This window comes from Blennius ocellaris, assembly GCF_963422515.1.
Source record: "Blennius ocellaris genome assembly, chromosome: 3".
Lineage (NCBI taxonomy): Eukaryota > Metazoa > Chordata > Actinopteri > Blenniiformes > Blenniidae > Blennius > Blennius ocellaris.
The window spans coordinates 25,379,799-25,394,354 of NC_137652.1; the positions used below are offsets into that span (position 1 = coordinate 25,379,799).

General features: G+C 44.9%; 1 protein-coding gene across 1 annotated transcript; it reads left to right on the plus strand.

Moving 5' to 3' along the window:
* The first annotated feature begins 70 nt into the window (after positions 1-70).
* LOC308144923 (protein Wiz-like) lies at positions 71-5,660 on the plus strand. The gene is made up of 9 exons (XM_080516210.1): positions 71-139; positions 566-631; positions 1,972-2,454; positions 2,801-3,619; positions 3,833-4,165; positions 4,266-4,480; positions 4,553-4,760; positions 4,847-5,006; positions 5,193-5,660. Exons 2-9 carry the CDS (start codon positions 619-621, stop codon positions 5,350-5,352), a joined length of 2,391 nt encoding a protein of 796 aa, XP_080372336.1. The 5' UTR covers positions 71-139; positions 566-618; the 3' UTR covers positions 5,353-5,660.
* The last annotated feature ends 8,896 nt before the right edge of the window (positions 5,661-14,556 follow it).

Consider the following 14,556-nt stretch of genomic DNA (forward strand, 5'->3'; position numbering starts at 1 on the left):
TTTATTTTTTTTAAAAAATCACACAGGAAAACAAAATATGAATATCCTTTTATTTTGAAAAAAATATTATGTAGTTTTACTTCCGGTAAGCATGTTCGTGTCAAAATGATGTTCACAGGCTGATTCTTTATCCTTTCGGGTAAGTTTAACTTCATCTACATAACGCGTTTTTAAGGAAAACTTCCTTCCCACCCACGTATGACTTGTAACTTATCTCCGTTTCTCTAAAATAATAAGCGGCTTCGGTAATAGCATGCGGCTAACGTTAGCATCCACAACAAAAGATGGGAGCGGATTTAGCCTCAACGTGATACGTTTTAGATTTTTATACGTCACTTAAACATGCTCTGCTTGACTGTAAACATAGATTCATACAGAGCAGGATTTTTTTTTTTTTTTAAACGGAAGGAAACATGTCCTGGTGCAATATGAACATAAACCCTCTCATTCTCATCGCGATATTTTGGTTGTATCACGATTATTTTAAAGTGACTGCGTTGATTCCAAAGCTATTGGTACTGATGTTGCCTTATTTAATGTTTTATGTATTGATTCTTCTGATCAGGTGCACAGGATCTGCAAGAAAGACGCTTTATAAAGATACTTTCAGTGCCTGCCATGGATTCACCAGGTAAGAGAGGAACTTGTGTTTACTCCATCCATCCTTCCATACTTCCCAGTTTACTATGGGTGAGGGGAGGTTACTCACGGGACAGGTCATAAGTCCATCACATGTTTTTGTACCTGAGGAGGAGGCCCAAGCACATATTGGCGAGAACATGCAATCTCCACGATAGAAAGACCCCTGGTCTGTATTTGAACCCAGACCATCGTGCTGTGAGGCGAGATCACAAACCACGACTACACCGTACGGCCCTGAGTGTTCATATCTTGTGATTGTGTCATTATCGATTACTTACCTTCACTGGTCATGAGGTTTAATTCATTTGGTCATCCATCATGCACCATCTCTCCACATTATGCCTACAGTCGATTGGACACAGATCCATAATGATATGAAAGGTAAACACTTCCCATGTGGGGCACTTTTTGGGATATTTTATTAAACTAGCAGTCGATTCTCATTGTGAAATTCTGATCACCATTTGATAACCCTTCATTTTTGACCAGTGCATCCTTAGTCCTCCACCTCCGCGCTTCATGGCAGCTATGAAGTCCTGCGCACAATGAAGCGGATGTTTTGCATGTAATATTTTTTTATCTCTGGCTTGTCTGTCCGCGCTATATTATTTCCTACACGCTTTGCTCTTTTGCCTGATTGCTAACTGGCAAACTCCACTGTTGCCCTAATGTTCTTTTTGCACGAATAAGCTGTTTTTCTGGCACGCTTTCCTGTCCGTGTCGAATCTGTGCAACCTGGTGCTGATCGTACATGAATGCACTTCGACACTAACAGGCTCCAGAGTCATCTGCCGATGCTGTGATGCAACTTCTGGCTTCCTGGAGGCTTTCTTTAGCGTCAAACATTCAGCTTTTCTGCCAAATAGACTCGACTTGTCAGTGAATTGAAAGCTGCCCCACTTGTCGGGGATTCATTCATTTTGAACGAGTCAAATATCTTTTGAAATCTTTTTCTCACCTTGTAAGCATTCACAGCCTGTCTGAATTTCTTAGGAGTCTTTGGGCATTAAGGCATCAATGTTTTACCCTTTAAAACAAGACATTCAATGAAACTCCATCTGTAATTTTCTTGGAAACTCTTGCTTCGAATGTGAAAGTGCATCTGTGTTCTGCGATTTAAAAAATTCTGAATAAAAAGAGAATTGCTACCTGATTGGTGGCTTGTTTCTGCAGACAATCTTAAGTTAAGATTCAGAAAAATTGTTTATGAAGCGGAGAGTGACACTGATGAGTCAAGTCACGGTTGTTCATTTTCCTATTTTAAACTTGTCATAAGCAGAAATATTCAAGTTTAAAATTCTTCAGTTTCTGATCTCAATGTTCCAACAGCAACCTCACAGCCGGTCATATGTGAAGTCTGTGGGACATACTTTGAGACACGACGGGGCCTCTCCAGCCACGCTCGCCTCCATCTCCGCCAGCTCGGTGTGACGCTGTCGGAGAACAGCGGCGCTCCGATCGAGCTCCTCTACCAGCTCGTCCGAGAGAGAGACGGACGTCTTCCATACGTCCAGCCTGAATCGTCTAAATCCGGGCCGGCTGTTCCCAAAAAGACGTCTCAGCCGATCGCCAAGACGCCTTCACTGCAAGACGGCACAGGCGCCTCCTACAAGACAGGCGTTCGAGTCATGACGACCCTGCCAAAGACGGAGAGTCAGGGGTCTCCAGTCAGACTGAAAGAGTCACCCCTCCTCCCGTCGTCCCCCTCTGCTCTGCACCCCGCTGAAGGCAGCAGCTCTTCTTTTTCAGAACAGAAATCCTCAGGCAAGCCCCTCTGGGCGCCGCTGGAGACCGATGCCCCCATCACTCTAGGTGTGGCTGAATTTTCAACTGATTTACTTGTGCACAGAGATTCTCGGTACGATTTGTCAAATGTTTTACGCCGAAATAAGCGGCAAAAAGCAGTTTGGTGTTTGACATCACACAGCAAGCTGCTCTTCTGGGGAACAGATTTGTTAAGAGAGGTGGATCTTAATTCGTCACATTGAGCCGGCAGTGTTGAAAGGGGCTGAAAGAAATGTTGAGCTGTGGGCAACCGGATGTGTACGCGGGGCTAATTGTTGTGCAAAAGTGCTTCGTTTCACGACCGTGGATAAATGTTTTAACGGCGTCCACATGGCTTCCCCTCTGACTTTGCGTCTCTCCCATTGGCTTCCAGACACCACCGACGAGGTGCACGTTTGCCAGCTCTGTGGCTGCTGGTACGAGACCCGCAAGGGCTTGTCGAGTCACGCCCGCGCCCACCTGCGGCAGATGGGAGTCCCTGACAGTGAGGCCAAAGGCAGCCCCATCGAACTCCTTTACCAGCTGATGGAGGGCGAGGCCACGAAGGGCAGCGGCGGCGCCGGGCCGCAGGAGAACGTCGCGTGCGACGCGCCCGCTCGCTCGTCTTTGAAGCGCGCGTCCGAGCAGTCGTCCCCGACCGCGTCCCCCGTCAAGCGAGCCAAGGCGTCGGACGACTGCACCTGCGTCCTGTGCGGGGAGGTGTTTGAGAACCGAAAAGGTCTGGGCAGCCACGCCCGCTCTCACCTGCGTCACATCGGGGTGAGTGACCTGGTGGGGAAGAGCTCTGCCATCGAGGCCGTCCAGGAGCTGGTCAGCAGCGGCATGCTGCAGCCGCTGCACCCGAGCAAAATGAAAAGCGCGGTCGGCTTCTCCGCGGCGGCGTCTCCTGCGCCGGCGTCTCCGGCCACCCCCGCCCGGTCTCCAGCTCCCAGCCAGTCCTGGACCCCTCATTCCTCAGCCTCCCTCCCGTCAACTCCTGCAAAGAGCTCCCAGCCTTCCCCGCATCTCGCGAGCAAAGCGCCCAAGGCCAAGAAAGGGTTTCGGCTCGCCGTGGACCCTCTGCATCGGAAACCCAAGCCGGAGCCTGTAGAGACGGAAGTGACGGTCCAGCCGGGCACCGCCATCACGAACAGCTCCTCTCCGCTGCCGAAGGATCCCGTTAGCGTTCTGGCCTCGAAGCCCCCTGAGCCAGGTGAAGCAGAGGCCCGGGAATCTTAGGCCCCGTTTACACGACAACGCTTGTGCACTGAGAGCGCCAAACTAAACTTTCGTGAAAACATTTCGTTTGGAATATCTTGTAAACGGGCTCTAAATTATTCCACCGCTTAAAACCTGTAGTTGTTTCTCCGTGCCGTGTTTCATCCCAGCACTGAAATTTTGCATGAATTTCTTTGACCTCTGGCAGGATTGCAGTCTCCCCCGACGGTCCTCTGTGACTACTGTGGCCAGCTGTTTGAAACCCGCAAGGCCCTGTCGTGCCACGCGCGCGCCCACCTGCGGCAACTCGGCCTCACGTGGTCGATCAGGTCCTCGCCCATTGATCTGCTGAGAGAGTTCATGATGCACAGCGACGAAACCAAGAAGGAGCTCCTGCTCAGCGGGTCCACCGCCGAAAGGAAGTCGACCCCTCACGGCTCCAAGCGGCCCTCGGACGGCCCCCCGTCCGGGATGGCGGCTTCCGGCTCCTGCGCCTCGCCTCTCGACTTCTCGATGAAAGAGAAATCTCCCCCAATGAAAGGTAAAGACTCGAGCCGGGGGAGCCGAGGCCACGGTTTGTGACGCTTTAACCTTCGGCGTAATAAAACGAGGCCTCTTCTCATTTGTTTTCGCTGTTCCAGACTCCTGCTGTGAGCTCTGTGGATTCTACTTTGAAAACCGCAAAGCCCTGGCCAGTCACGCGCGGGCTCACCTCCGACAGCTGGGCATCATTGAGTGGCGGACCGACGGAGCGACTTCGCCCATCGAGCTCCTCAGTGAGTTGATCCGGAAAGACCCGGCCAAGGTGTCCCAGATCACCCGCCGCTATCGAGTGGGAGACCTGTACATCAAGAAGGTGGGCGCCCCGCTTCCAGAATGTGGCCGACGTCAGCGAGCGGATCCTGACGACACTTTGATTTCCTCTCAGTCCCAGAGGAGGTCCGGCTCGCCCTCGCTGTCCGTGGACTCCGACCCGGTGCCCGGCAGCAGTGCGAAGCCTTACACGCAGCCGCCGTTGCCGCCGCAGCGAGCGAGCAGGGAGGACCCGAGAGCCGCCGCCGGCTCGTCCAGACAGTCACAGGGCCACACACGGACCATGGCGCCGCACGGCCTCCCCACCGTGCGATCCCCGAGGGGTGGGCGTCACCGGACACACAGACATAGACGGGGAAACACGAATCCTCATCCTTGCATGTATTAAAAACCTATCTTCCCACGCCAGGGGTTCATCCGCCAAAACACGGAGGAGCGACAAGGAAGGAAAACGGGGATTCTCACTCCCAGCAGGCGCCGCGCTCAGGCAGCATCCCCGCCCTGCTGCCGAAGCCCCCACTGACTCCACTGGTCAAACTGGTGGGGAAGATCTACTCCCTGAAGTGCAGGTGAGTCTGCAAGCAGCCTCCGTGTTCCGCGCATCCTGAAATGAAAGTGAAGCTTCTAACTTTAAACGTCTCGGTTTTAAATACACCTCCATTTTTTTTCCTCTCTCCTCGTTTTGTTATCATTTCCTCTCACAATGTAAGAGAAAGAAGTTGCTTTCGTTGTTAAAAGCTCGCCCTGCTCCCCAGGTTCTGCGAGGAGGTTTTCAGCGGCCCTCTGTCGGTGCAGGAGAAGTGGATCACTCACCTGCAGAAACACATCCTGTCGCTGGGCTTCAACAAAGGCAACGCATCGCCCCCGGCGACGCCCGTCGCCACCGCCGCCCTCGTCGACCCCGTGGCCGTCTGAATCTTCAGAGATGGAGACATCTGAGCGAACTGAAATGACACACAGAGGCTTTGTTTCTTTTAGACATGGAGCACATAGTGAGAATTTCTGCTCTGTCCTCCAGAGGGCAGTCATGAGCCATATGAGACAGTTAGAGGAACTCAGGTACAACCAGGTCACGTTTCACCCTTCTTATTAACAGCTTTCACTCCTGCTTCTTTCACTTTTCATTTCTCTTAAATGTATTTCATTGTCTTGCTTGTTTGTTTTTTTTAACTCTTAGTTAGATTTTCTAACTTGTTTGGTTGCCACTTCACCTTTAACTTGAGCCTTGTTCTTTAAGCGTGTGTTTCGTTACTTTGGTGAATTGAATGTTTTTAATGACGCAAAGAGACCAAAAAACTGAAATGCAGTTTATAACCAGGAGAACAACTTTATGATCTTATGTCTCATCATTGTTGTGTATAAGTCATGCTGATGGGGTCTTCATGTGCTGGATTTTCCAGGTTGTTTTACATTTTGTTTTGTTTTTGTTTTTTAACACTTGTGTAAAAATAAATTATATAAACTGTCTCCTGAAGGTTTTGTTTTGTGGGTTGTGGGCGGCTGGAACCCATCCTGGAGACACAGGTGCATGGAATTGGTCTTTAATTGCATGTTTTCAAAATAAGAGTGAACTTCAAAGAACGTGGTCACACATGATGAATACGCAAACTCCACAGAAGAAACTTGTTGGGATGGAGCTCGAATATTAAATATAGGTGAAAAATATTGACATTTTCATAATGCGTACTCTGCACCACAACAAAGAAAAACTTGCATTTAAAGGTTATTATTGCCCTATTTTACCGGTCCAGTCCAATAAAACATGACATTTGGCCTTATGTTTCTACTGAATTAAAATATATTTGACTTTTAGTTTGAAGAGGACTCTTGAGACCCAAAGTGCTGCAATCCTACATTGTATGGCTAAAGACATTTTTCAGCTTGTACTTACTTCTATCTGACTTGCACGTCTCAGAATATAAAGCTTCTCCCTGAAATCAATCCACGTTTCTTTGTGGGTTTAAAAAAAAAAAACATGTTTGAGGCCATCTGCCACCACCAACAGAGCAACACATTTGTTGCCGTCACCTATTATTTCCGTTTTGCTCCGAGGTGCGGACATGCCTTTGCGATCGTGTCACTCTCCTGCCCCGTGTTTAACAGTCAGAACCTCCACCTCTGCATGCCTCCATCCCCCTAACAAAGCCTTCGCTGTTGTCAACCTTAGCAGAGTTGGTACTCCGTGCTCCACTGAGCTGCATCCTTGAGGTTTATAAGGTGTTTAGTGTGGCATGTTATTTCATTTCTCTTCACTTTCCTGGAAGGGGAGGGTTTCTGCCGAGACGAGGGTCATTGCTCTCGCCGCCTCTGCACGACCTCCGCCGCAACTCATTCATCTCGTGTCGATCGACTGTGAAACGCTCTGAGAGCTTCAGCAAGACGCACAAACCTCTGAAGAGTTTCATCTTCCACGTGCTCAGATCCCTTCAAACGCGCGGGGATTGTGTGGATCTATGAGTGCATGGAATGATTCAACGGGAATGATATTTATGTCCGTCTATCCACCTTCTCTTCGGCCCATTTAAAAGGTTTTGGAAGCTGTAGTCTTGTCACTGACAGACAGCCCCTCGCACTTTTGTCACTTGAGTAATTTGAAATGAGTGAATCCATGCAGGGATATAACAGAATTCACGCTAAAAGCATTGAGCAGTGGCAGTAGAAACAACCCGCCGTACCGCAGCCGCAATCCCACTCATGTCTGAAATCCATTGCAGCGTAACACCATTTCTATTTGGTCCCCGGTCTCCACAATAGACTGTAAATGGTCTGAGCTCTCTGTTGTCTCTCCGTCACTGTCTCTGCCGGATTTTTCCTTCACGGCGACGCTCCCCGGAGTCTCACTCCGGGAGATTTACGACCGCGGGGTGTCTGCCTCCAGCTCCTGATGGATAAATCTGATGCGAGCGCCTCCACTGGTATGCCGAACCTTCAGACGTTTGGCCAGAGTGAGTTCTCCTACCTGACAGGATGTAGCACAGGCGGCTGCTCAGCGCCGCCGTCACCCGGCAGTTCAAAGGCGGGGACCAAAAGGCCCAAAGCAACGAGTTCAAAGCACCTATTGAAGTGAGAGCCCAAATTTGGAGTCCATCTGTCTTCCAGGACTGTGGGACTCTGCAGGATCTGGCATAACCATTTCTGACTTCAGCTCTTTTGGCTTTAAACTTTTTTCTTCTTCTTCTTCTTCTTTTTTTTTTTTTACAAGGAATCCTGGCAAGAACAAACATTCAATTGTCAAATATGAACCTTATCAGGTCACCAATAAATTGAATACCTCAATTTTATGACTTGGAACTCATAACTTCAAAGCATTAATTCAATTAACTTTATATTTATGAGTTTCCAACTGGAATTCAAAGGATGAATGAATAAAATATTGAAGCTGCTGTTTAATAATTCTCAGTCGTAAAACCATTTCTTTTAATATTGTGCTTTTTTGTTATTGTCTGACTAAATTTAATGTGACTTTGTAAAACAGAATGATAGAGATTTGCTGGAATTTTAAGAGTTTAGCATCTATTCTATTCTATTCTATTCTATTCTATTCTATTTAGCTAATCTAGCACATTGACATTAACTTTACAAATGTTAATGCTAAGACAGAAACAACCGCTCTTTATCTGTTATTTATTCATGGAAAGAGTAATGAAAATGTATGTATTTTTCTAATTGTGATCAGTTGCTGCGCTTGTCATTTCTTCTTATTTGTAATATTTAAAAACGAAGCTGGAAGAAAAAGACAGTTTTATAAACTCAGGAATGTATGAAAATACATTGCAATATTGTATTTTTTACTCAAACCTCCTAATTGCAGTAACTTCCATGCATTACACAGCCCGGTTGTTGGGTTTCTTGCTGGATAAGGAGTCCGGATATGAGCACTGACTGCCCTGCAGGAGTCCAGCATGCGCCACCCACTTCCTGTCTTGCACCCATCACCACCAATCCAGCGTGCAGTCAGGCTTTATGAGCATGAGGCGTCGTCGTGGCTCATCTGACTGTTGATGGTGATGCTGTGACAAGAGGCTCAGCCATTTTTACTCAGTTTTACTTCTTCGCTTTGGGAAAATGCAGTTAAAATGTACAAAGCGAGCTGGCAGATCAACAGCGAACAAAGCTTTCACGTCTGAAAGTAGATCCTTTCAGCATCTCCACTTTGATTTACAATATATTCTGTGAGGTTTGACAAAAGACGGAGCTTCGCGACGCAACTTGTTTGCTTTGCGATCATCCAACTGCCAAAGTTTTTCCTGCATTTGTTTAATGGCGTCTGCCGACACTACAGGCTAATTGTTGCGCGTAATTAAAAGAGCACCGTTGCTCCACCTCTGACCTCAGCTGCAGCACCTGCTCTCACTATTCTGCTCTGTGGTGATTCAGTTTCGGAGGGGCTGGGGGGGGGTGGAGGGGCTGGGGGGTGTGGAGGGGGGGTCTGCTGCCGGTGTCTTCGTAACAATGTTCCCGGATGACCTGAAATAACTCCTGCGTGGAGGTTCGATAGAGATCACGGAACACAATCACACGACTTTCTGCCACAAGGGTTATTTTTTGAAATCCGACACCGGCTCATATCTGTCATACCTCAGCGGTTTTATAAGACAACTGACTGTGAAGGATAAAAGAGGAGGACGACTCATCGCCCGTGAGAGAACAGGTTGAACTATTTTAGGTGTCCGGAGGACAGGATGCAACTGGACATCTGATAATAAATCATCATCTGTCATGAGCAAGCGTTTTCCCGGCATGTCCTGTTTTGAGAAGAAAATGATAATAGTGCAGTCTCACTGATGATATTTCAAGGAACAAGTGATTGAAGTATAGTATTTTCTAAAAGAAGCATATCTGACTTATACACAGTAAAAAGTTTTTGTCATTTTTACTTTCTGCTCATCCCATCAATACATTTCATCATGAAAATACTGGAATGGTTTTAATCAGGCGAGATTCACTGTGGATGCTCTTTTTAATCCCTTTCATCTGATCCGCTGTAAAGAGCAGATACCTTATTGATCCATACAATGACCAGAGGGGAGGAAGTGGGCCTTTACTCCTTTACAGTATTACAGTCCAATCTTAGTCATAACTCTTCATTATAATGCTCTTGAGAAAAAAGTCTTTATTCCAGTGAAAGTTTGAAGTTCAACATTCCAACAAGCTACAAATGAGTTGCACAGCAGATGTCTTTTCATTCCTGTTTTGGATTTTGTAGTGTGTGTGTGGGATAAGGATTGTTTCAGCATTTCAGATTCATTATTCCACATCCAGATCTCTAATCACTGCAATTATTAAGAACAGACTTGGTTTCAAAGTCTGTTTGCCTGATGTAAAGAGGTGGTCTTTATTCGGAAAAACAGATGAAGGGAAACTGCAAAATCTAGAGGATAATAATCTGAATCTACCTCCGATGACCAGTGCCGAAATATTCCTACCAGCTCTTTTACAGAAAACAGTAAATATTCACGGAAGAGGCACAAATTGCTCTGAAATCAGGAGATTCATTCTTACGCTGAAAAACAGCTTTGCAAGGTTTCAGTACCGGTAAATCTCTTCACATAACTCAATGTTTGATCACAGGGATGAAATGTCCTCAAGTACTATAAAAAAATAAAAAATAATAAGGAGAACGAATCACAAGCATGAACACCAGAACAAATCAAGCTGCTACTGAAGATGAAAAAAGAAATCTCAGGTGTTTTTCCATCCAATTTTCATTTGTTTATCCGAGGAGAGATTTATCCTTCTGTAGTTACCTCAGCACAAAAGGTTTCAATATGGCAGACTGTGGTATATAACCAAATACCTGTTTTTTTATTGTGGAGTTCCAGTTTTTTTTTTTAACAAATTAAAGTCGACTCGTGTGTATAAGCTCTATGTGTTGGTGAAAAGTCATGTTGGTCCAATGAATAGAAAATGGTGTAAGGTTTCATTGATACTCAAAAAGTAAGTACCAGCACTTGGTGACATTATGTGTTGGAGATTTGACACTACATTTCACACTTTATACTATATGTTGTACTCAAGTACTGACTGGGTTGTTCTCAAGTATTGTTCCATACAACCTCTCCACATGTCCTTTTATTCAATATTGAGCCCATAAGATGATGTACAGGAAGCTATTTGATACTTTTTTTTCTTAAATCAAAATAATAATTTCGGATATTTCTATATTTTTTATCCTTTGTTTTTTGCGGGTTTTTTTCTTAACTTTTTCAGTTTAATCTTTGTCAACTTTGTCCAAGTCTCCCCTGGAAAACAATCTTGAAATTCACATTTTCTTGATGAAATGATAGTCAGTCAATGTTCATCACGTTTCAAGTAAAGATGCATCGTTTTTGCATTTTCATTTCAAAACAGAACAGGAAGTACAGGAAGACTCCATCCATCCATCCATCCATCCATCCATCCATCCATCCATCCATCCATAATCTCCACACAGGAAAGTCACGGAAATTAGTACTGCAAGGTGGGAAACTCATAGAATTCATAACAAATATGATGTGGAAATACGAGGAGAGGTTGAAAGGAAAGTGAATGCATGCACAAGAAGAGCATGCATTCACTGTGTGTGTGTGTGTGTGTGTGTGTGTGTGTGTGTGTGTGTGTGTGTGTGTGTGTGTGTGTGTGTGTGTGTGTGTGTGTGTGTGTGTGTGTGTGTGTGTGTGTGTGTGTGTGTGTGTGTGTGTGTGTGTGTGTGTGTGTGTGTGTGCATAAGGAAAATGCTCTGACACCTGCAGACACTTAGTACTTTGTCTCCCTCTCTTGCATTCATTTCTGCACAAAACCAGGATTTTATCCCACAAACCTTATGAATGCATCTCCAGATCCTCCCCTTCAATTATCACAGCGAACTCCCTGAATTCTTGATGAACAATCAGAGCGCAGCTCGATGGTTCAGCCGCACTATTTTCCTCATATGAATGGCTGAAGAGAAATGAGGCAAGCTGAGGTTCAGCGGCCACTTTAAGCAGATTGCATTGATTGTTTACCCTGCAGTGGGAAAAAGGCATCGACAGAACACAACAGATAGGTAAAAAAAAAAAAAAAAAGAGTTATCAGGATGATTTGAATAGTTTTGCAGAAGAACAGAGATGAAGACCGAGCTGTAATCTTAACTCAATACTATAAAACCACCACATTGATTTCAAATGATTCTATATTGCCGTCATAATCCCTTTCTAATCTATTCATATTTCTTTTGGGGATTTGACTCGTTTGTTCTTCATCTCCCTCAGTCTGTATTGACCAATAACTGTGAATTCCAGAGAGGGATTTAACAAACAAAAATCTATCACGCAGGCAGTCTCATTCCAGTGAAAACCATCCAGGTTTTTTTTTTTTTTTTTTCCTACAGGTTTTCTCTTGATTTGCTTTAGTTTATTCACAAGGAGAAGTTCCGGGTATTTTAAATGAATTGCGTCAACATGAAGACCCTCAAGCTGCTTTAAACCTTGAGCTGTCTAACATACAAAGCTGGTATTACAATTAATTGGCCAACAGGATATTCTCTCTCAGGCAGATTTGTTGATGCTGACATTTGTGCAAAAGGGCAAAAGGAAGAAAACAACCGGACAAAGCGAAGGCGGTTTCCTCATACAGATACTTTAAGGCTCACATTTACATTTAAACAGGGGAGAAATGAAGCACAGGGAATACGACACATCTCTCTACGAACACTTCTTGCGGGTTCCGGCTGGTGTTGGACTGAAAAGGCCACACAGTTACACATTCACACTTTCCCACCTGCATCTCAAACACGTCCTGGATCATAGGATATGATACAAACCCTTACATGTCTTGAGGCTTTTTTTTCACTTCCTGTGTTGAGTTTTGAAGAGAAGATCCAAAGTGACTTGAATGTAGGTCTGAGGTAATGTTATCCTTGTAGATTTTCTATTTTTTTTGTCATAAGCAGATGTGCAGCCAGAACTCCCTGACAACATGTCCCACTGGCTTCCACACTTATGAATAATTATACTTTATTTTCCAGGCCTCTTATCCAACCCTGATTCACAATGTCCCCGTTTAATCGCTTGTTTTCCTCCTTTCAAATCAGCCACAATGCGAACGGGCCCGCCGAGGGTACCACATTTCACACTGAAAAATGAAGAAATTCAATCATTAAAGTGGTGAAGTTTACGCCAAGAGTTCAATAAAAACCTGCCCTGCCTGCTCCATCAAAGTTTCACCTGACACGATTGAGTTTTAACATACTGTGTAAAGACGGCAGGAGACACTGCAGCTCGGTTCTTCCATCAGCTGAAATGAAAATTCCACATCCAGTCCCAGAAAATGGTAACTGTCAGCGCCTATTGTGCAGGAGATTTCACATTTCTGTGATTTGCTGATATCGGCTTTGCTCCTTGCCGCTTGGGGTTTTTTTTTTTTCCTGTATGTGTTACAAACAGCATTTCTATTTTTTTTATCCCATTTTATCCATCTCATTTTGTGTTTTGGTTTCCTTGTCATGTTTTATCTAGATTTTATTAAACAAGATATGTATGGGTGCGTTTCTTTGTGCTTTGTATGTTTGTGTGAGCTGAGCTGACAGCACAGAACGAAACAGACGAAATCTAAAAGATAGATACATCAGGTAGATTGTCAGTATGATGTTAACTGGTCAGACTGATTCCTGCAAATAATAAATAAAATGACTTATTGTGAATATCCCTACCGATTGTTGAGGGGTTAATTGGTTTCTGACTTTCGTGTTTTGTTAACTCAAAGAAAATAGCAGTTCAAAAAAAGTATTGTATCTCACTCCTTAGCATCGTCTGCTCTTATATGCCTGGTTTTCATTCTGCATTCTATGTCAGTGGATATGGCTGCGATTCCCTGCTCTCATTATTTATTTAATAGGATAAAATGTTCAGTCTGATCCATCACAATCATACAAGAATTCCTGGAAGCTTAGACTGTACAGCGGAAATCTGTGACTGTTAAAACTATGACGCTCCCCCCTTTTGATTCATCAACAGTTATTTTACAGTCCAATTACAGGAAATTTCACTCCGTGATCAAGTGTCTTGTCCACATGCAGGGTGTGTGGAGGTGAATGAGCAGTTTATTCCCTTAAAAATAACAAAAGAAACCTATTAATAGATAGAAACCTCCAGATGAGATGCAGTTTCCCCTCCATTGCGTGTTTTTTTTCAACAAAATCCCATCCACTCTGACTCGCAAATATTTTAATTGTTTGCGATTTCTTTGGAAAGTATTTGCCGAATCATAAAAAAAAAAAAAGTCAAAGCACACTATTCTGACATTTTCCACACATTTTGATGTGCCTTTTGTGTATTTGCTCCCATTTTCTCTAAATTCCCATCTGCTTTAAGTGGGAAGTTGTTCAAATTTTCTTGCGATATCTCAAGAAACGGTTTGCCGAATCATGACCTCAACTCAAAGCACAGTATTTCACCATTTTGTTGCACAATATGATGTGCTTTTGAGGCAAGAAAAATGCTGCTGAAGAACAAGATCAAATCTTTGCGCCTTGCCTCTTAAAGAAGCAGACGCACAGAATGATGCCAAACCAAAAATGACAGTGAAGATAAAGGAGGTGTGTCATGATTTCTAGTATCTTGTCATGTTTGAAAAATTAGCCATGACCGTACTTTTAAGAATAGTATGACATATGTCCACGGCTCACATTATTTGCTGAGCCTGATCCGGAGAGCTTACGTTTGGAGTCTGTACGTTGCAATCGGTGACTCTTCATTGTGTCACATAAACAGACGACTCCCCCACAAGCCTGTGACAATGAGCAGAGCCGCACAAACTCCTAATATGGAACTCAAAAATATAGGGGAGCGAAATCTCCAAAAGTCCACGGTCTGATTTCATTTCAGTTGTGTGTTTACACACTTGGACTGGAGGCGAGCGGCCGGCCAGAATATCTGCCTCGTTTCGATCCCGCTGAGGGAACCAGCCGCACTTGGCTCCCCAACAGTGTTTGACTCACGTTGTTTCGCAAGCAATTGTTCTTCCTCCTCTTCGATTTGTCTCACCGTGTTCCTCCGCTGCTCTGCGAGGAGAGTCAGTCCAGCAGGGGTTCCTCTCAGAGAACAAACCCAGAGTAAACAAACAAAAAAAATCAGTGAAACACTCAGGATGAGGCCTGATCTG